Source organism: Xenopus laevis, chromosome 2S, assembly GCF_017654675.1.
Source record: "Xenopus laevis strain J_2021 chromosome 2S, Xenopus_laevis_v10.1, whole genome shotgun sequence".
Taxonomy (NCBI): domain Eukaryota; kingdom Metazoa; phylum Chordata; class Amphibia; order Anura; family Pipidae; genus Xenopus; species Xenopus laevis.
Window position 1 is genome coordinate 73,360,651 of NC_054374.1, and position 23,610 is coordinate 73,384,260.

The 23,610-nt window shown below is 38.9% G+C and overlaps 1 protein-coding gene across 2 annotated transcripts in view; it reads left to right on the forward strand.

Moving 5' to 3' along the window:
* Positions 1–23,610, forward strand: part of kiaa0319l.S (kiaa0319 like S homeolog) — a 63,441-nt gene that overhangs the window by 2,525 nt on the left and 37,306 nt on the right. The window contains exons 2-4 of one of the 2 annotated variants that reach the window (XM_018249504.2): positions 98–227; positions 9,801–9,949; positions 17,580–18,076. In XM_018249504.2, coding sequence (XP_018104993.1) covers positions 9,826–9,949; positions 17,580–18,076 — 621 coding nt within the window. In that variant the 5' untranslated portion in view covers positions 98–227; positions 9,801–9,825. The remainder of the gene's footprint in view (positions 1–97; positions 228–9,800; positions 9,950–17,579; positions 18,077–23,610) is intronic. The other variant, XM_018249505.2, reaches the window with a different exon arrangement.

Genomic DNA, 23,610 nt, shown 5'->3' on the forward strand with positions numbered 1-23,610 from the left:
TGCTTTATCTCACAATAGTGTGCACATGTTTCCCCCAGAGGCTTCTCCTGGCTAGTTTATGGGGGAGGTAACTCTCTCTTTCACTCTCCTCCCACAGTAGCTACATACTCTCCTGGGACTTCTAGGGCACAAGAACGGCCAGGAAACCTGTTCACAAGCTAACCTGTTCTGAGCCACCGCTGCATTACTCAGTAGATTTATTTTCTTCCCCAGCTGACATGATTCAGGTGAGTGGTATTTCCTTATACGACTGACTGTAGTTTACTTTACAATGTATACACCAATATTTGCACTACAACTTTGTATTATACTTAATCTTTAAGCTATTGTTTCATGAAAAAAAATCTAATTATTTAAACAAATTAGTTACAACCATTTAGAGTCTGGTCTAAATATTAGCCCAAAAAATGTGATTTGCAATTTGCTTTGAATCATTTCTTAGTATTTAGTCTTGCACAAAAGCATGCAACTATACAACCATAAGGTAAAGGGTTGCTTATCAAAGGGAAACTCTTTTTATTTTTGTTATATTAAAGGGCTAGTTTATTTTTAAACCTTTAGAATGAAGTAGACAGTGATATTCTGAGACAATTTCCAACTAGACCTTATTTTTTTGTTTTTTATTGTTTCTAAAGTATTTAACATTTTGTTCAGCAGCTGTCCAGTCTGGAATTTTAGCATCTACAGCAGTGATCCCCAACCAGTAGCTCGTGAGCAACATGTTGCTCTCCAACCCCTTGGATGTTGCTCCCAGTGGCCTCAAAACAGATTTTTATTTTCGAATTCCAGGCTTGGAGACAAGTTTTGGATGTATAAAAACCAGGTGTACTGCCAAACAAAGCCTTAGTGTAGGTTGCCAATCCTCATAGGGGCTACCAAATGGTCAATCACAGCCCTTATTTGGCACCCCAAGAACATTTTTCATGCTTGTGTTGCTCTCCAACTCCTTTTACTTCTGAATGTTGCTCACGTGTTCAAAAGGTTGGGGATCCCTGATCTACAGGGTATCTGGTTTCCAGGGACTTATTTACCTTCGTCATCAGGTAGTGGTTTAAATGAGAAACTTGAAGATGGATAGGGGGACAGAGGTGATTCGCTTGCCAATGCCCTGAAGATTCTAGCAGAATTTGGCGCTGTATCTGGGCTGGTAATAAATAAATCCAAATCTACTGCCCTTATGCTAGACCCGCTTACTGAGGAAGAAAAAAAGTCTACCTTTCCTCTTAAAGTAGTCTTGGGATTCACTTACCTAGGAGTTAAGATCACAGTCCTCCCCCAACAATACTTGCACCTTAACTTAGACCCGTTGTATGATTGGGTATCCCAAAAACTTAAGTCCTGGGCTAACTTACCGATAGGCCCACAGGGCGGGTCCACCTTATTAAAATGATTATTCTGCCCAAGCTACTCTATGTACTACATAGAGTCCTGAATAGAAATATAAGTAATAAAAAGTAATAAAAATAGTAAACATGTAGCCTCAAAGGGCAAATGTCAATGGATACCAGGGTCAGTGACTTTGAATTTGAAAGCTGAAAAAAGAACAGAACGGCAAATAATTTAAAAAAAAAACTATGAAGAGTAAAAATGGAAAAAGTTTGTTACCTACGGATGAACAACTTCTTTAAGTTTACAATGTAGTGTGGCACATGGAATCTTGCTGATCTATTTTAAAGGTTGTTTTTATTACCAGCAAATGGGATTATTTCTTGTATTCCTTCCAGTCCAACGTACTTGGTTGTAGATTTCACTATTTATTTTAGATATTACCATAGTGTAAATAACTAGTTGGCTTTCTACCTTGCATTTCTCATAGTAAGTGTTGGCAGGTTTGAGTCCTTTGAGTCCCTTGAGGTGGATAGTGTAAAATGTACTCATTCCAAGGCTCAGTTTTTTTTAAATTCAGGTAATTTATTGAGAAAATAAAAGCAAGCAGTTTACAATGAAAAGTCAAAATAAAGAAAAACAATGTTTTTTATGTTGTGGAGCTGCACTAAGCTTACTTTATACTGGAGAGAAGTACTAGATACCTTAGATGGGCTGCTTCAGGTGGCAATTGCCAGAACACCTTAAACATGTATCTTGGGCATAATACAAGACCTGAAGTTGAAGCAATATCAGTCACTTTTCCTCCTTGAGGCACTATTGTTAGCTCAGAGATTAATAACCCAGAACTGGAGAGCAGTGACTCCTCCTACCTTTTCTACCTTCAGGGTAGATACCCAATCATACAACGGGTCTAAGTTAAGGTGCAAGTATTGTTGGGGGAGGACTGTGATCTTAACTCCTAGGTAAGTGAATTCCGAGACTACTTTAAGAGGAAAGGTAGACTTTTTTTCTTCCTCAGTAAGCGGGTCTAGCATAAGGGCAGTAGATTTGGATTTATTTAGCCCAGATACAGTGCCAAATTCTGCTAGAATCTTCAGGGCATTGGCAAGCGAATCACCTCTGTCCCCCAGATATGAGGGTATCATCCGCATACAGCTGAATGCAATCCTCCTTATTAACCAAAATAAACCCTGTTATGTCGTTCTGAGATCTCATGAGGTAGGCCAGTGGCTCAATGGCCAATGCAAATAACAGAGGGGAAAGCGCCAAGGCTCAGTTTGACACAATTTTTAATTTCAGTGAAAGCAAGCAGACTAAATATTTACCTAATAGTCACTCAGGTTGGGCTCCAGTCTCACTGCTTCTTGCCTTCCTGTGGAGCAGTTGCCTCAAGGTGGGTTATTAAATTATTTAATGGCTTTAAGAGATACTGACATCAGAAAATAACCTTTATTAATATCTGTCATAACATTGTCTGTGAATGCTATTTATAATTTTGCCATAAAAGTATTTACCTGATTATTTTACATTGCATTTCTTACCCCCATGTTCATCTATAAGGGAGCTGCCATATTTGTGCAGCAGTTGTCCGTTAGCATTAGAAATTCTGACAGGTTAAGAAGGGACAGTCAGGTTGGTAAAACAGTCAGGTTTAGGAACTTCAAGTAACAATTACTTACAAAAGCAGAACTATCAGCGAAAAAGATCACATGACCTATAAGTAACTTTTAATGTTTGGGGGGAAAAAATGACCTATAGGTAACTATTCAAAAATGTGTCAGTATCACTTTAAGAAGCTCCATGCAAGTTCAGTAAGTGTAGAAAACACATGTTGCACAAATGGAACCTTACTATAAATGTAAGCCATTGAGTCTAGGCCAAGAGACTTCCTATTAAAAGAAGAGTGTAGCTTCACTTCTCCGTGTTTTACAAAGCTCAGTCGCAGATCTGAATACATAGTGGTTTTTATATCAAATACATAAGTATGTGTGCACAAAATTAAATACATGATGCACTAGACATAGAAGATTATAAGCACAGCAACACGCTGGGTTAAAATCTAGTATCCAGCACTGCAGCATAATGATTAAAGGTCATGTTCTGAGGAGGTCATGCTGTGATGCTGATGGGCTGAACTACACAACTTGTAAATAATACACTGGACGTAGGGCAAAAAGGCCTTGGCATAGCCTTAAGAAAAAAACCCAGCATGCTCAGTTATAAAACCTCGTTTTTAAAAGCAGAGTATTGAAATTAAGTTGGTATTTCAGGGAAAAGCTGGTATTTCAGGAAAAAGGAAGCAAGTCTAGTGTCACCGAGAATGTGCCACATTCTTCTATTCTATATCTCTCTTTTTTTTTTCTCTTAAAGTCTGTTGCACAAATAAATTGAATATTCACTATACCGGAGTGAAAATATGAAATATGTTTGGAATTATCATTATTATGGAGTGATCTTAAAAGAATGCATGCATGTGGTATGTCAGTTCCTGGACTTTTTTTTTGTTTTATTAGTGCTTCCTGTTCATTTTCCCCTGTCAAACTGTAGTAAGTCTCTGGGATGTTGTTTACAACAAGCTTATAATAATAAGCTTATAATTATAAAACAATTATATAATAATAATAAAGAGCTTTTTCAATAGCTCATACATGACATGTGGTACAGGTATGGGACCTGTTATCCAGAATGGTCGAGACCTATGGTTTTCCGGATAATGGATCTTTCCATAATTTGGATCTTCATACCTGAAGTCTTCTAGAAAATCATGTAAACATTAAATAAACCCAATAGGCTGGTTTTGCTTCCAACGGGGATTAATTATATCATAGTATGGACCAAGTACAAGGTACTGTTTTATTATTACTATAGAGAAAAAGGAAACCATTTTTAAAAATGTGGATTATTTGGATAAAATTGAATCTATGGGAGACAGCTTTTCTGTAATTTGGAGCTTTCTGGATAACGGGTTTCCGGATAACATATCCCATACCTGTACAGATAAGTCTTCTCTGAAACAAGGAACATAGATGAGCCAATTCACAAATGCTACCAATCTCTGTGATTTAATAGAGATACAGTCATATAAAAGTTTGGGAACAGGCTTCTTCAGCTTCAAACACCTAGGGGCACATTTACTATTGGAATTAACCCTCGATATTCGACCCTCGAAGTAAAATCCTTCGACTTCGAATATCGAAGTCGAAGGATTTACCGCAAATACTTTGATCGAAGGAAAAATCGAACGATTTGAAGGATTTTAATCCATCGATTGAAGGATTTTCCTTCAATCAAAAAAATCTTAGAAAGCTTATGGGGACCTTCCCCATTGGCTAACATTGGTGCTCGGTATGTTTTAGGTGGCGAAGTAGGTAGTCTAAGTTGTTTTAAAGAGACAGTACTTAGACTATCGAATAGTCAAACGATTTCTAGTTCGAATCGTTCGATTCATAGTCGAAGGTCGAAGTAGCCAAAAAAAAGACTTCGAAATTCAAAGTTTTTTTTCCTTCTAATCCTTCACTCGAGCTAAGTAAATGTGTCCCCTAGTTGTTTTCAGATTTCACCAGAAATAACGACCTTTTCCAATTACTTTCTATTTTCTATGTTTGACGCTTTTTCTAATATTGAAGCGTAAAGTGTCATTTTTCACCTTCTAAAGCAACATGAGGGGGGTCGCCAACCCTGTAAACTGTTCTAAATTTAAATATTTAGTTGATACATTTCTTATCTTTGTCCCTGCTGAGCAGAATCTCTGGGTTTTGTTACAGGCAGCTGTTGCAATTGATACAATAGTTGCTAATACACCAGAGATGCTGCTGAGAAATGTATCAACTAAATGTTACAAAATTATAACAGTTTAGAACTGCAACTGAATTTCTGAGCTGACTCAAACACCAGAGACCGGAACATCAAACTTTAGATTTTGAAAAAACTGTAAAAAATAAAAGAATGGAAAGTAATTGAAAAATTTCTATTTCTGGTGTACAGTCTGAAAACAATTGAACTTTGGAGTTTTGTTTATCATTGGCTTAGCTTTCAAAGTAGCAACTTCCTTTTAATATATGACGTGCCTTATGGAAACAGTATTATTTTAGAAGTGACATAAAGTTTATTGGATTAACAGAAAATATGCAATATGCATCATAACAAAATTAGACAGGTGCATAAATGTGGGCACCCCAACAGAGATATTACATCAATACTTAGTTGAGCCTCCTTTTGCAAATGTAACAGCCTCTAGACACCTCCTATAGCCTTTGATGAGTGTCTGGATTCTGGATGGCAGTATTTTTGAACATTCGTCCATACAAAATCTCTCCAGTTCAGTTAAATTTGATGGCTGCTGAGCATGGACAGCCTGCTTAAAATCATCCCATAGAATTTCAATTATATTTAAGTCGGGGGACTGTGACGGCCATTCTAGAATATTGTACTTCTCCCGCTGCATAAATGCTTTTTTAGATTTCAAAGTGTGTTGGAATAACCCCTGTGTAACTTCAACTTTGAGACTGAACGTTATCCTGAAGAAGTTGTTGATATTGGGTTGAATTCATCCGACCCTCGACTTTAACAAGTGCCCCAGTCCCTGAACTAGTTACACAGCCCCACAGCATGATGGAACCTCCACCAAATTTGCCAGTAGGTAGCAGGTGTTTTTCTTGGAATGCAGTGTTTTTCTTCTGTCATGCAAAAGTGCCTTTTGTTATGATCAAATAACTCAATTTTAGTCTTATCAGTCTAAAGCACTTTGTTCCAAAATGACTGTGGCTTGTCTAAGAGTCGCTTTTTGTTTGTAAAAGCTCATTGTTTGTGGCGTGAGTGCAGAAAGGGCTTCTTTCTCATCACACTGTCATACATGTTCTTTGTGCAAATTGCACTGAATTGTAGAACAATGTACAGATACACCATCTGCAACAAGATTTTCTTGCAGGTTTTTGGAGGTGATCTTTGGGTTAACCATTGTCACAATCCTCGGCCACAATCCTGTTTTCAGAACTTTTGAAAGTTGCTTTGAGGATCCCATGCTGTCACTCTTCAGAGGAGAATCAAACAGAAGCACAACTTGCAATTGGCCACCTCAAATACCTTTTCTCATGACTGGACACACCTGCCTATGACGTTCAAGGCTTAACGAGCTAATACAACCAACTTGGTGTTTCCAGTATTGAGCAGTTACATGCCTTCAAATTAGTAAAATTCAAACTGAATACTGCTTCACTAAAAATCTTTGTTCAGAAAAGACCCCAATACTAAGATGTTCCTGGGAAATGAAAGACATACCACTGTTATCTTTATAGTAAATTATAATGCAGGCTGAGAGGGGTTCCCAAACTTTTTCACATGACTGTAAATCTATGAATAGGTAATATGTATGTCAGCACATAGCATTTCTTTAATTTGCATAGATCCACTTTGTCACTGGGAAAATAATAGAGAACTGCTTCTACCTGGTTAGCAAAAATTAATCCCATAGGCAAAATTGATTAAAACTGTCTCTAAAGGTGGCCATAAATGCACCGATATTATCGTACGAAAGATCTTTCGTATGATTAACGCTGCGTGTGGGGGGAGACAAGGCGACCGTTGGCTGTAAAAAGCCTTGGTTATCGGTCGTCTTGCCAATCGGGCAGGAAAGAAAATTTTGATCCGACACCTTTGAAGGTTCCGAACATCATAACGTTAATGCTGAATCATCAAATGGAGCTAAAGAATTCTTTTTGTTTTTACCTGTATTTCTGACGATTCAGCTCTTACCTTTAGTAGAGTGGACGAAAGATCTTTTGTATGACCAATGCAATGGTCGTGGGAAAGATCATAGTTGTAGCATGTATAGATCACAAGGATTCATCTCATGACTCAAGCATATGTAAAACAAACAAGCTCCCCTTTTGAATGTAAGGAAGAAACTTCTCTAAGTTGGTATATTGACATATGAAAATGTGTTCATATGTTAGGACCCCAGGCATTTCTTCCTTCACACTGTATGCTGAATGTTATTTATGCACATTTCGAATGTTTTTCAATTAGTTTTGCCTTACTATTGCATTATTAGTTTCTTTAAGGGATGTGACAAAAACTTTCTGGAGGAACTGGCCCCCTATATTAAATGGACTACAATTTAAATCTATAGGGTTCATGTTCAGTTTTGGCTATGCTTTTATGCTTTGGAATTATTTAGTTCAGTTATGCGGAAGATCACAACCTTTGATCAAAGCCTGAACACACTCCTCATTTTTTTGGTATATATGATATATATCTTTTAACTGATATCACGTTTATTGATTTCAAATGGTAAAGCATGAATTTCCATCCCTTAAATTCCCTGTTGCTGTTCAGCTACAGTTCTCCACCTTGAAGTGGTTGTTGAATACTAGTCATTGTTCCACAGCTATAGAAATTGTACTTATTGATCATCATCATTTATTTTTTTGTATTTCTATAATGACAGAAAGCTGTGCAGTGCTTTACAATAATTTGTAACAAAAGGGGTTGTACAATAATGTAACAAACAAGTTATGGATTTGCAGATCTCATTACCCAAGCTTTTTCTCACAGCTTCTTGTGTCATCTAGTCCTGTGAATTGAAAATGTGTGTGTGTGTGTATATATATATATATATATATATATATATATATATATATATATATATATATATATATATATATGTATATGTATATATATATATATATATATATATATATAATTACAAACTTAAAAGCAATTAACTTTTTAAAGTCTATTCCCCAGTGCATGCAATAAAGCAGATATTTCACATATCAACAAGAACTCATTGACAATGCGATTGTTATGCTTTGAGATGCTATGTTTCTCATAAGCAGGGGCATAACTACGCAGGAGTGCAGAGGGCACCAACACTGTTGGGCTCACAGACATAAGGAGAGCATTTATGGCAGAAATTGCATCACAATCATTTCTTTCAGTAATATACAGTCACTATTGTTGGTCCAGAAATCTCAAAAATGTCTGTTCTTTAAAAGGGGATATTATTGAATTGAGTAATTACCAGCAGAAAACTAATGGAAACTGGAAAATGAAGGGGCTAGAGGTGGATAGTCCAAGGAAGGAGCAGGAAGGAGGCACATGTGGCATGGAGATCTGGGAAGAAGGGGTGTGGAGATCGGGGAATAGGTGAACCAAATTTGCAGAACCCTTAGTCTTATGCTGATTATAGTGTGTGTTATGACTATTGCTGGTATGAAACTTTACACCCAGTAGGTAAAGAGAGAGAGAGAGCGTGAGAGCGTGTGTGTGTGTGACCTCATCAGCGTGTGTGTGTTTATGTAACCTCATCAGCCCAAGTACATTTCATATTACCAATACTTAAAATATAAACCTCTCCGATATGAAAAGGGTTTTTATAATAAGGCCTATGGCACACTTTGAATTTTTACGTCCGCTGAGAAGAAACTCCTCTGCCCCGTATATGCACCCACTGACAGTTGAATGAAATCCAGTCCTGTCTATGCAGACACTCCTTGCTCTGCAGACCAGAAACTGCTGGGTATGTGAACATGCTTAGATGTTACATCATTTTTCCTGCAGAATCTATCTGACATTTCATCAAATTTAATGTCATGTAGTAAATATTTCAAATATCAAAGTTACTTTGGCAAACAAGAAATGTAGGTTTTTATACCTGCTGTTATTTTAATACTTTGTATAGCATTGGTCTGTACACCGTACATTAAAAAGATTGCTCACCCTTCACATCTGTCCCTGCCTTAGTGGAGATATAATTAAAGGGATTTTGGGAATTGCATTGTTTACACTGCAAATAATTCAATAGGCTCAGTCTATCTCTGATACTACAAGTGAGTTAGAATGGGGTTATCAAAGTCACATGCCAAATGTGTTGGCAAACTTACTCAAATGATTGGGAAATAGAGCTATGTTACAGTGTAGCCTAACCCTAGTTAAGGTATTTACAGTAACATCAAACCTAAGATCTAGTTTTAATGCTGTCAGGCACATGTAATCGTAAAATTTACTATCCTAATATCTTCAAATGCACGTAGACACGCACGCATCTGCATTATAAGGGGTTTATAAGGTTATTTTATTTACTTACGTCTTTACTCAAAAGTCCTTTACTTTAGAATGTATAATGTAGCAGTCTGTCTGAAGTGCTAATTATAATAGGCCTTTAGCACATACAATGTTTGCTTTTGTAATTTTCTCTCTCAAGGAAGTCCATATTGAATAATTATAAAAGTGTTTGCTATGCCGTTTTCTAAATAATGTATTCTGAAGGATTTGAATATTTAGGAGATAAATTCCTATTGGATGTATGAATGTGCAATTCTAAGCAACAGTCCAACATACGGTACATTAATTACATTTTTCAACTGTTTTAGTTATTTGTAAATATTGTTGGACTTGTCTGCAATGCAAACTGAGCTAACCCTAGTGAGCCCTGGATATTTAGTATGATTTTTCTGCTTCTGCAATCACAGAATCCAGATTTCAGACGGGGAGACCATGGAAAAGCGCCACACAGGATTGCCGTCCTATAAACCGAAGCTTTGTGTGCTGTGGCCATTCACTTGTGTGACATGGTTTCAACTACTTTACTCCTTCACTTGGCTGATTAGCTCCGGGACAGGTGATCATCTTTCCTTCAACTGCATGAAAATACAGCTTGAATTTTCTGTGTGCAGAATTTATATAGTGTGACGGGCAAAGGGGAAAAATACATATTTTTCAAAATGCTTTTCCTAGTTTAGGGAACATTACATTGTAAGTGAAACAAATTATCCCCTGTTGAAAACACTGCTAGTTTTTCAGCAGGCTGTTGGATGTCATCTTGATTTTTCAGCCAAAACTCGCCCTGAATGATACACAGCAGTATAAACAGTTGTGTATAATATATATTTTCCCAAGTTATATTCCAAGGACTTTGGCACAGGGGTTATCTCTGCAGGACTGCATAATCATGTTTGGGTACTACTCCAATAGCTGAAAAATGCCAGGGGAGCATATGTCCCATGTGCAATGGGCTTTAAATGTATCAGTACTGTTGTAATTTTGAAGGTGATTGCATGTGGGAATTTATCTGCATTTCTTCTTCATTAACTACAGGCAGCGTTGCTCCCTGGCTGTTATTTAACCAGCAAAAAAACGTGTTAATAGGAGCACCTACCATCAAGGAGAGAAGCACAAAGTGGTGTGCAGGGTCAATTGATATGTATTAAATTAATAAAGTGAAAAAAAGAAAGACCCATAATAATTGCACCTTCGCACCTAAATTGTCTATAATTCTGTAATACGTTAAACTTAGCTTTTATTATAAATTAATCAAAATACAGTATGTCCAGATAAATATATTAAAAAACTCATTTAGGGAGTGGCGTTTGTGGAACAAAATCATGGAGACCACTACATAACTGTTCCCAGGTCTACTGTTTGTTGGACTTAATCATGACTGACCATTATATATAGACTACGATAACAGGCGCTGTAATCGAGATAGCTAACAATCTTACACCCACTTCGATTAGATATATCGTTGCCTCCCACCACTAACCACGTCCCCAATCACCAGTATTGCTATTATAGGTGTCAAAGTTAATTTTGCATGATAGTATCGTGTACCGCTATATAGTATCGGCGGTATCAGCCAGTCATGCTAGAGAGTTTATCGATCGTGTATACACTGCTATGTTATCACTGTGGTAACGGACAATGTAATTAGGTGAGTTTGCAGTCCTCCCCCGACTCAGGTTAGATATACCGTTACTTCCTTTTTTAAATCAATTTTTCAGGTGTATTAGGTGGGAAGGTGAATTATTATGGGTCTTTCTTTTTTCTTTTGTTCACTTTATTAATTTAATAACTGTTAATTAACCAGCCTTGACGGTAAAAATTATACTTGATGCCAATGTTTTAAATGCAGATAAAAACAACAGGAGATTACTGTCTGGAAGTAAATATGACATGTTGGCAAAATATAAACCATAGTTTATTGCCAAAAAGTAAATGTGCTTTCAGGGAGTCCTTGGGGTGTACCTATGCCTGTGCAGGACCTATCTGATAATTCTAATTTAATCACTGATTATCTGATTATCTGCAGAAGAAGGCAATTTCTATCATGCAGACAATGACTGATATGTATTAATGTGCTTATTGCGAAATGCAAATGTTAAAATGGTTTTAATTAGACCTAGTTTATCCCAGTTATATATGAAAATAATATTTGACGGCGGAGCTCCCATTTTAACTAAGGGAAGCAGAGAAACCAAAAGCAGAATGAATATTGGTTTTTTTATTTTTTTTGTAGTTGCCATTGTTTTTGCCATTATTTATTACAATTTAACTTGCTAACATGTTACTTGATTACTATTAATTGAACTTTGTATGGCCTAATAACTTAGCTCTTATGTATCCAACTCCAGATAACAAAACACATATGGGGGAATGTAATATTTTTCGCTAAAGCAAAAATCGTTCACCATTTATTCGCAATGCAAAGAAAAGTTAAAAAATTTGCAAAAAACTATTTTGCCTTTGCAAATAGTTTGACCCTCACAAACCGTAGGATAGTGATTGTGAATTTTATAGATTGCGATAGTGTGCAGTGTATGTAATAAAACTTCTTAATGAAAAAGCTTTTATGTTTGCTCCAAAAGTTTTTTTTTAATCTTTTTTTTTTTATTGCTTTTAATAACAAATTGCAATTAATTATATTTCATTTGGGATCAAATACAAGGTACTGCTTTATTATTACAGAGAAAAAGGAAATCATTTTTAAAACTTTGAAGTAAGACATGGTGGAGACAACCCTTTTTTATGGTTGGTTTCGTTCACAGTCCATCTAAAGGGATGAATGGTAATTTATGTCCTTGGTAGGTCTGTGCAGAAATGCAACAGGATTTGACTTGGGGGCAATGGGAGGAAGGACAGCCAAGTTTTAGTTATAGGGGATTAAGTTATTAGAAAGGAGGATAGGGTTATCTGACCCTTAAAGGGGAAGGAAACCTAGTTGGCGCAAAAAACCCTCCCCCCACCCGTGTGTTGCCCACCCTCCCTCCTCCCCCTGGCCTACCCGTCCCGCTGGGCAAATGCCCCTAACTTGTTACTTACCCTTCTGCGCAGGTCCAGTCCAGGGAGTTCACAGACGACATCTTCTTCCACGCGATCTTCTTCCTGCTTTGAACGGCGTTTTGGCGCATGCGCAGTAGGAGCATTTCGCTGGTACGGATCTACTGTGCATGCGCCAAAAGTCACAATGTACTTTTGGCGCATGCGCAGTAGATCGTACCGGCAAAATGCTCCTACTGCGCATGCGCCGGTCAAAGTAGGAAGATCGTGTGGAAGAAGATGTCGTCTGTGAACTCCCTGGACTGGATCTGCGCAGAAGGGTAAGTAACAAGTTAGGGGCATTTGCCCAGCGGGACAGGTAGGCCAGGGGGGAGGAGGGAGGGTGGGCAACACACGGGAGGGGGGGGAGGGTTTTTGTGCCAACTAGGTTTCCTTCCCCTTTAATGTCGAACGGTCTTCTGCTTGCCTAGTGCTAAGGTTTGGCATGTGGTGGAATGAGACAGGTTACTGGGAGGGGCTGGGGAATACCTGGCCGAATTTTTACACATAGGTACTAATGACAAAATTAGAGGGGGGGGGCAGTACTCACGAATTACTTGAAAAAAACTTGGTGAAAAGTTGAGAGCAAGGATTTCCAAGGTAATTATTACCTGTGCCCAAGCAATGTTAAGAAGACCGAGGCAGTTTAGGGAGATTAATTAGTGACTGAGAGATTGGTGTAGGGAGCATGGCTTTGGGTTTCAGGGGAACTGATTTTTCAATCTGCTACAGGCTCTGTGCCAAGGATGGGCTGCACCTTAATGCGCAGCTGCTTTGGGGGAGAGAATGGCTAGAGGGTTAGAGAAGATTTTAAACTAGGTGTGGGGGCAGACGGTGCAGTAAGGGATTTCATGGTAGACAGGTTAGATGAAGTAGTGGACATAGTAAAGGAAAATGAGAGCAGGTTTGGTTAAGGGTACTGTTAATGACGGAGGACTATATGTTGAAAATACAAAATTCTTACGCTGGTGCCAGTATTGAATGTATGTTTTCAAATTCAAGGAGTCTGGCGGGTAAAATGGGATAGCTGGAGGCTATGATGTGATTGGTGTTGCTGCAACATGGCTGAATGAGTGGCATGACTGGACAGTTAATATCAGCAACTATACTTTGGGGAGGAATCAAAGAGGCAATAGAAAAGGTGGAGGGGTATGTCTGTTTGTTAGGGAGGATTTAAAAGTTAATATAAAGGAAGAGGTGATATTAGAAAATGAGTGAGCTGAAGACTTAGGCTAGGGCCAGGCGATATTTATTCTCCGTAGGCAGAGAATCCACTGCCTGGCTGCTCCCCTTCTCTGCTGCAGGTAGGGCGGCTTTGGCTCGAAATGCAAAAAGTTGCCTGCACCCGAATGGAGACAATGCTTCAGGGTGTAGGCAGAGCAGGAGCAGCGTAAGCCAAGATCTGCAATCATTTGACCCTAGCCTTATGGGTGGAGCTCTTCATTGATTTTAAAGAGTGCAGCAAATTAATTAAAGGAGTATGCTATAGAGTCTCTAATGTAAGTGAAGAGGAGGAGGCTTAGCTCCTGATGCAAAAGGCTGTTAGCTTGGGGAAAGTAATGATAATGGGGGGCTTTACCCGGATATTGATTAGAGCCACAGTACTGCTTTGTCGGGACAGTTCATGGAAACAGGTTTATAAACTTGTTGCATGACAATTTTATGGTACAGGTTGTTGAGAAGGCAACCAGAAATCATGCTATATTGGATCTAGTGATTTCTAATGACCCAGCATGTATATCAAATGTGCAAATAATTGAACCCCTGTGTAATAGTGACCATAATGTGATCTCATTTAATACCTGATGCAAAAAACAAATACACTGGTGCAACAAAAACCCTACATTTCAGAAAAGCACATTTGAGTTCCTTAAGGGCTGCCCTTCAGAGCATAGACTGGGGCATTTTGATTTTTGCTAAAAACCCAGAACTAAAATGTTTGTCCTTTAAAATTAAATTAAATTGTTACTGTTTTCAGTTTATTCCCTTAAGAAGTAAATGTAAAAGCACCAAGAACAACCCTATGTGGCTTAAAACAGAAATATAGAAGTTTAAAAGAAAGAAAAAGACATTTAAAAACTACAAGTCTGTGGAGACAGAATCTGCATTTAATGAATATAAACACCATAATAAATGCTGTAAAACAGCAATATGGAAGTCAAAAATTGAAAATGAGGAGAGCATTGTGGTAGATGTTAAGACTAACCCCACAAAGTTTTTTAAATATATTAATCATAAAAAGATGCGGGTTGAGAGTGTTGCTTCTTTAAATAATGGTACCATTATGGTTGTAACAATACAGAAAAGGCAATAGAGGAGTCAGAGTTCCCAGACCTACCTCATAACTGCACTGTTTGCTCAGTCTAGTCAGTGGCTGACTCTGGATATGGTTCATAAAGCATTGTTAAAAATTTATGTGAACAAGGTGCTAAGGCCAGATGGAATAAACCCTTGGGTATTAGAGAGCATGGTTCAGCTTTAGACTGGACGCTTTATTTCTGATTTTCTCAGACTTGATTTCATCTGGTATGGTACCTATGGATTGGAGGAAATCTGATGTAATTCCTATATTTAAAAGGGGATTATGATCTCAGCTTGGCAATTATAGACCAGTAAGTTTGATGCTGGGCAAACTATTTAAAGGCGTGTTAAGGGATCACATTAAAAATGTTGTCTTGGTTAATGGCATCATGAGCAGTAATCAGCATGGCTTTATGAAGGATAGATCATGTGAGACAAATTTGATTGCTTTTTATAATGAGGTAAATTGGACAGCATGGGAGCAGTAGAAGTGATCTACAGTATTTGTATTTTGCCAAAGCGTTTGAAACAGTGCCCAACAAACAACTGTTTTCTAAACGAAAGGGCTTTTGGGCTTAATGAAGTTGTTGCACATGGATAGGAAACTGGCTACAGGTGTACAGAGGGTGTTTGTTAATGGTACATTCTCCACTTGGAGTACGGTTCTTAATAGGGTCCCTCAGCGTTCTGTATTGGGTCCACTTTTATTTAACTTGTTCATTAATGACTTAGAGGTGAGTATTGTAAGTAATGTATCATTGTTCGCAGGACACAAAACTATGCAGACCAATTAATTCCATCCAGGATACAGCAGCATGATCTTTATAAACTGTCAATGTGGGCAGCTAAGTGTCAGATAAGATTCAATGTCAATTCAATGATAAATTTAAAGTCATGCACCTAGTATTTAAAAATATGCAAGCCATTTATACCCTTAATGGGACTTCACTAGGCAAATCCATAATGGAAAAGGACCTTGGAGTCCATGTAGATAAAAAACTTGGCTATAGCAAGCAATGTCAGGCACATACTTACTGTTATTATGTATAGTGCCTGCACTTTGCATCAGTGCTGGCAGACATATTGGATTGCTGAATGAAAAAAAATATTGTTCTATGTGGCAGCAGAAGGGTTAAGGAAGTCCAGAGCTTGATGTATATTCCAGACTTGAGCACATTCCCTGTCACCTCACATTGGCATCACGGGCATGTGAAGTGTAATCAGGTCATTCTGACCCTGGGGGAGGGGAAATCAGCAGAGCCGCTGAGAGCACAGACTAGATGGACTCTGATTTGCTGTGACAGTGCTTTGGTGACTAGCAGAAAGTCACAGTAGTCAACATCTCATACTGCATGTTAAGTACATCAATTGGTCAGTAGTATAAGGCACAACCCAAGGTAGTTGCTGTTCGGGTCCAGTCTGATTTTTTGCAGTCTGCTGGCTTCTTTGGAAGGTGGTTATTGTTACCTTGTTTAAACCATCAAGTGCTATAGAAACATTATGAAAGAACTTTTCAACCAAACTAACAGATTTGCATGTGTCTATACAATCAAATCTCCAGTCGGAATCTTCTCCAGATCTGCCAGATTCCTTTTGAACATGTACATGCAGTATTATGCTTTGCATATGTTAAACTGATTATCAGCACTGCAACAGGATTGTCAGCTCATCCCATTTATATTGGGATTAGTTGTTAGTTCAATTGGATTCCATGTGGTTACCTAGAAAGCAAAGCATTAGGTTATATACCCGTATAGGTAATAAAAAAATTTTTCCTTCAGTCGGCAGTCTTTGTATATCCAGTCCTCATAGCAAACAGATACCGTATAGTCTTTGTGTACATACAGACTCAGCAATGCAAAAACTCATTGGAGAACTGGTTCTGCACTAAACTTTTATATACCTGCAAGTTTTCCAACGAACGGAACACAATTGTTAATTGATTTCAGCCTTCCCTCTGGGTCTAAACCAACTTAAGCACTGAACTCTGAAAAATACACATTCAGTTGTTTTGTGTGTTCAGCATTTATACCTACACTTACAAAATTACTTTTGCATCAGAACTCCGTTACTACTTAATAATTTATGGTTAAACCAAGGGACTAGGGCATGACCGATATTTGATGGGTACTAGGCCTGTCTAAGATAAGTGATCCTAAAAATGGTTAAATATTTAATTCCACAAATATGGGCAGATTGGCTAAACATTTCAGATTCTAGCCATTTTGGCACAGCATTCAATGAACTTGCTGAATGTGATGAGATCTAATGGCCTTCGGCCAAATAGCAATTTCCTATACCTGTACCTTACTCTAACTTTGTTTTCACTTAATGAATTCATGGTATGACCTTTAGGTTCTTGAAATAAATTAAAAGTGAATTGCCCTAGAACCGCAGCTTATAAATGTGCCGGAAATTGAGCTGCCTCTTTGGATGACTAGAAAATCCATTGGGCTAATCCTTTTACAGGCAGGCACAGTTTTTTTTCTAAAAGATAACAAAAGATTATTTCTTTGTGGACAGCACAGCATTTGAGGAGCATTAACCCTACCAGGTGACCCACAAGACTCTCTTTCTTCTGCTATAACTAAATTAAAATGTGTCTTTAAACAAATCCACACAAGTGTTATTGTCAAAGAACATTGTATATTCAGTGCTTAATTTTAGTAATATATATGGCAGATACTTATGCATGAAATGTTTCAGATAACGTTTTGGATCAGAAATTTGACAAACTTGAAATGTAGTCTACCAGAATCATTTAAATGTTACTTGTTTGATAATATCAGTCAGTTATTTTAAATTGTGTTGTTAATTTACCTTGCCATTAATTTAAAATATCTGGTTTTTTACAGGCACCAATCCCAGCAATGCTTTTTGCCAGGATAGTAGCGTTCACTTTGGGTTTGGCATTAGAACTATGAATGCTCCTTTTCTACAACTGGTAGCAGGCCCCAAAACTGTGCATTCTTGCCAGGCCGCCTGCTGTCAAACCCCACTCTGTAATGCCTTTTGGCTTCTGAAGAACACTTGCATGCTAACAACCTGCAGAACTCTACAAGAATGCAATGCAGCCAAAACTGACTCTATAGGCTCCTTTGTCGTTTTCATAAAGAGGTCGGAAGCCACTCTATTTAATTTGAGGCCAGCAATAGTTGACCATCAAGAGATTCAGGATTGGATAAAATGGACACCTGAAAAAGCAAAAGTTTTCAACAGAAGGAGACGGAGCAGAGGACCTCTGCAAAGGGTTAAAAGGAAAGGGGCTCAGTTGAGAGATGGCAAAAGTGAAGATAATGACGGTGGTCTGGTAATCACAACTGCTGAAACAATTCACAAAGAAACTTCTGAGGTTAGTCATTTCTTAAAATGAGATTCATGTACAATTCATTTTTAATATACAAATAGTGCTATGCTGTTTTAGGACAGTGTTAAATAGAGTATAAAGTGCTAGGCATGTTGAGTACCGCAATGCTATGGAAAGGCCATAATAAATGTATTTTTTGCAATATCAATATTTATGCTTTTTCACATCTTATAAACAGGTATTTTTGTTGAGCCCACCATTGTCAGCAAATTTAGCTGTTATCCCCATAGGTCAGTGCTGTCCAACTTCTGTGTTGCCGAGGGCCGAAATTTTTCCGGCATGCACGGTGGAGGGTCGATAATGGAAGCCAGTGTTGACCACTCCCTGTTTTTTTTAAACCACACTCAATTTAAACCACACACATATTATGTTACCACAAGACCATATACACATTAATTGGCATATTTACTAAGGGTCAAATATCGAGGGTTAATAAACCCTCAAATTCGACCCTCGAAGTAAAATCCTTCAAATTCAAATATCGAATTCAAAGGATTTTTGTGCAAATCCTACGATCGAGCAAAAATCGTTCGATCGAACGATAAAATCCTTCGAATCGAACGATTTTAAGTGATCGATCTAACTATTTTTATTCAATCAAACAAAGCTTAGAAAGGTGATGGGGAAGGTCCCCATAGGATAACATTGTACCTCGGTAGGTTTAAACTGCCGAAGTATGTAGTCAAAGTTTTTTTTAGAGAGATAGTAATTCGACTATCGAATGGTCGAATAGTCAAATGATTTTTAATTCGAATCGTTCGAATCTAAGTCGAAGGTCGTAGTAGCCAATTTGATGGTCGAAGTACGCAAAAAAAAACTTCGAAATTTGAAGTTTTTTTCATTCGAATCCTTCACTCGAGCTTAGTAAATGTGCCCCTAATTGTGGTAGCACACCAAAAAACCAAATGGTTGGTGCTCACTGCAGGGATATCACTTATCACTCATATGTGAAAAAAGTTGTCATATTAACACAGCCCCCCAGAACATGATTAAACACCTTAGGGGCCCCTAACAATACTTTATTTTCAAATGCTAACAAACCCCCCAGAACAAATACCAGGCTTATGTTCCACAGGCAGAGCAGGGCACACACAGGCAGAGCAGGGCACACACAGGCAGAGCCACATTCAAATGTAAAAATTCTTGGGGAGCAACACATGCATGGATAAAGTATCTGAGGATGCCAAATAAGGGCTGTGATTTTGGTAGTACATCTGATCTTTATGCAACCAAAACATTCCTTCAAGCCTGGAATTTAAAAACAAGCATCTGCTTTTTGGCCACTAAGTGTCAAAAGATTCAAAGTAATGTGTTATATCTACCGCTCTCCCACAACTCCTCTTGCACTGCAATGGTGGTGCTGGTCCTCTTTTGCCCCGGCCAGGTCCCTTAGCATCAGTAGTGAATTCACAGATCCGCACACGCTATTATTTGCAGTCGGGGACTTGGCCCCTCTTTTTATTGTTATACCACCAGCAAGATCAATGTTTCAGGGGCTTTAACCTCCCTTCATCAATAATAACCTAAATCCGTGAATTCACTACTGTCACTGAGAGCAACAGCCAAGGTGTTGATGAGCAACATGTTGCTCACAAGCCACTGGTTTCGGAACACTGCTCTAAAGGGCAAATGGTGGCACTAATTTGTAGCACAAATGTATGTGCATCAGTCTATTGTAGCATAAAATTATGAGCATCAATCCATTTTACAAGAGCTCTAAACTGGCTAAAGGGCACACAGACCAGCAAAATCAGCGTGCTGCAGACTAGGACAACCAGGATGTGGGTCTGAGCCAACAGGCATAGTGTCAGGATGTGTGTGCCTTGAAGCCACTGAAACTAACAGCTTCCATGAGAATGTGCTGGCATAATAAGGTATAACTATTTTCAGTCAGATCAAAGATTGCTTCTACGTTTTACTTCAAGAGAGTTTAAAGACAGTAGCTAAAGCTGGCCATAGATGTTGAGATTTTTAAAAGATCTGATCCTCATCGTGAGACCACGATTTTCTTGGAACGATCGTACGAATTGACCATCAACCTATAATTGGCCCTGCAAACCTATATAGATTGCACTGGGACCGACAAAGATTTTTTGACCTGGCCGATCAATTTCCTGACCGATGTCAGCCGAATAATCGTAAGATGTACGATCGTTCGAATCCAACTAACCGCACGATAATTTCGAAGGATTGTTCGGACCTAAAATCGGTCGTTCGGCAAGAAGAATCGTCGTGTCTATGGGGAGCTTAAGACTGAAGCGTAAAGCAATTACAAAATGGAAATTCCAGAGCAGTGATCAAGCATTTATTTTGTACTCTTGAAGGAGAACGAAACCCCCATGGTCAAAAGTCCCCACTGGCCCCCTTTCCTGCCTCCCCCTGCTCATTGTTACCCCTGAATTGTGTCCCCTCTTGAAATACTACACAAAAATTAGAGCGCTCACCTGCTACTCCATAAACCTTTTCAGGTGTCTGGTGCTAAAAAGCATATAAGGCCCCCTGCGAAGAGCCAGCACAGTTACAACAAAGTCCAAAATAGCTGTAGCACACAAATCCGTTTTGGTAATGCAAAAAGTGACCTTTATTGGCTCATTGCAGACTTCAAAACATGTTTTGAAGTCTGCAATGAGCCAATAAAAGTCACTTTTTGCATTACCCTCTTGAAATACTGACCGCACATGTAGAGTCAGCGCAGAGGAGCTCACAGGCGCCATTTTCTGCGCTTCGGTAATCTTCATAAAGCGAGCACAGTATTGGCGCATGCGCAGTTGGAGCAGTCTTCCCGTTAGCGTTAACTGCTCATGCGCCGGAATTTACGGAAATTGCCGGAGGGAAGGAAGAAAACCAGGAGATCACTGAAGTGCCTGAATATGGCGCCCTTGAGCTCCGCAGTGCTGACTCTGCATGTGCGGTCAGTATTTCTACAGGGGACACAATTCTGGGGTAACACTTAGCAGGGAGGGAGGCCAGTGGGGATTATTGACCATGGGGTGTTGAATTCTCCTTTAAAGGACAAGGAAAGTTAAAGTCACCCAGACACAACAAGCTGTATAATAAAAGTCCTTTTCAAATTAAACATGAAATCCAATTTCTATTTTTTATTAAAGCATTCATAGCTGTTGTAAGCTCATTTAAAAATCTCAGCTGTCAATCAAATGTTATCTGCCCCTCCTCTATGCCCTGGGCATAGAGGCGGGGCAGACAATTACTTTCACTTTCCATTCAGCACTTCCTAGATGTCACTGCTCTCCACACATTCCCCCCTTGTCTTCATCATTTAATTGTGTAGCCAGTGCATGGGGATGGACATCAGGTCCCCCATTCTGGTGCACAAACAAGATTCTGAGATGATGCAAGGTTTGCCTTAATAACAGTGTCCACAAAATGGCTCCTGCCTGCTTGCTATAATTATGAATTCCCAGACTGGAGGAAACAAGATTCAAATAATTTATATAGTGTAATTAAAGTTAATTTTGCTTGACTGATGTGATAAAATAGGATTATGAATAATTTTTTTGGGTGAGGGGTCCCCTTTAAACTAAAGAAGTAGAAATGTTGTACATTATATTTTATGCTTCTGTACCAGCCCAAGGCAACCACCGCCCTTAAGCAGTAAAGATCTGTGGCTCTGAAGATGCCCCAGTAGCTCCCCATCTTCTTTTCTGCTGATTCACTGCACATGCTCTGTGCTGCTGTCACTTACTGAGCTTAGGGACCCACTCACAATATACAATACACACAGAATAGAAATGTCACAGTTTAAGGCTTATTAGTAATTAATTACTACAAGACCGCACAAAAACCAGTGCAATTAACATCATGATTTAAAGGACCAGTAACATAAAAAAAAATTTTGTTAAAAAATTTGTTGCACGTATACAATGAAAAAAAAACACCAAGACAAATTAAACTTTAAAATAGCAAAGCCTTTATTAAGAAATAACTTACAGAAACTCAGCTTACGCTCCTCTTCAGAAAAGGTGGCAGGGCGACCATCCATCCTGCGGCACTTGATTTCTCCTCCCTGGCTATTCTACTGACAGCGTGTCCTCTGCCACCATCTCCTTCTCCAGCTCTTCTTCATCCTCCTCCCAGGTGTCAAGCAGCAGCAGTAGGAAGGCGATGTCGGCGGGCTTCCCATTGGCTCCACAAGAGGTACAGGAAGGTAGAGGAGGGCAGAGCGTCCATTCCGGCCTGGTGACAGAAGGGTGCAGACACGAACGTGCAACCTGCGGGGGGAGCCGAGGCCGAACCGGTGCCAATACCTCCTCCTCCTGTGCTGCCGCCGCCGGGTTGAATGTTCAGCGTGGAACTTCGGTTGAATGCTTTTCCGCACTGGTTGCACTTTTGGGGGGCTTCTCCTGCAAAAAACGTCCCCTGTTCTGTGAAGATTATAATCTTCTGTATCTGTCCCCGTGTCAGTACCTGGGTGTGGATAATCTTGTGTCGGCACAGAGTGCTCATTTGCCTGAATCCTTTGCCACAGATCTTGCAGACAAAGGGCTGGGTCCCGGTTTGCCTGCTTGATTTAATTGATTTAATTTAGTCTAAGACTGAAAGAAACAAGATTTAAATAATTGATATAGTGAAAGTGTAGTTTATTTTGCTTGACTAATATCATAAAATAGGATTTGGAATTATTTCTTGTGGTGACAGGTCACCTTTAACACTTGATTTTGTTCCAGCAGCTGCTGCATTTTTATACTGTTTTTTCACACATTTGTACACATTTGTGTGATTGCATTCAAACTATACACATTTTGATAAATGAGGCAGATGCTGAAGATTAAAACATATTAGGGGTAATTTAGAAACTCAATGGCATGGTGCAAATTGCAATAAATAGGTGCAGTTTAGTTATTTTTATCCTTTGAACCCTGCTTGTCATCTACAATGAATTGCTGCAAGTATGTGCACTCCATTTTGGAACACAGAGATCTGCAGCTTTCCCCATCAGTACATCAGTACATTGCTAACTGTGTTCACGTATCCATGAGGAATGGGTATGGGGAGACTTATAGGTGTCCCTGTTTTATACCCTACACATTCCCTGTCTTGCTAATCATTCAGACCAGGGAGCAGCAATTGACACCCTGTGCCATGGTTTGCATGAGGTGTAATGTGCAGGCAGACCTGCTCTCTGAATAAGCACTAAGGGGCAAAGTCATTCTCCAGATTCTTGTCTTCTGTCCCAAGTATTGGTAAATCCCCCCCCCCCCCTTGTTTTACTGGCCAGGCAATATTAATATTTCAGTGCAGGCTCTGTACATTGTACTCATGTTGAACAAGGGGTATATTGCTTCTTTAAAGGAGAAGGGAAGCTACAGAGACATTTTATTGCCAATAGATTAGTTACAGTAGTGCAAGCTAGAATGCTATATTTATTCTATAGAATGCTTTACCATACCTTAATAAAAAGCTCTAGAAGCTCTCTGTTTGTTCAGGATAGCAGCTGCAGTATTAGCTTGATGTGACATCAATTCCTGCCCGAGTCTCTCCTTGTTCACTTATAGCTTTAG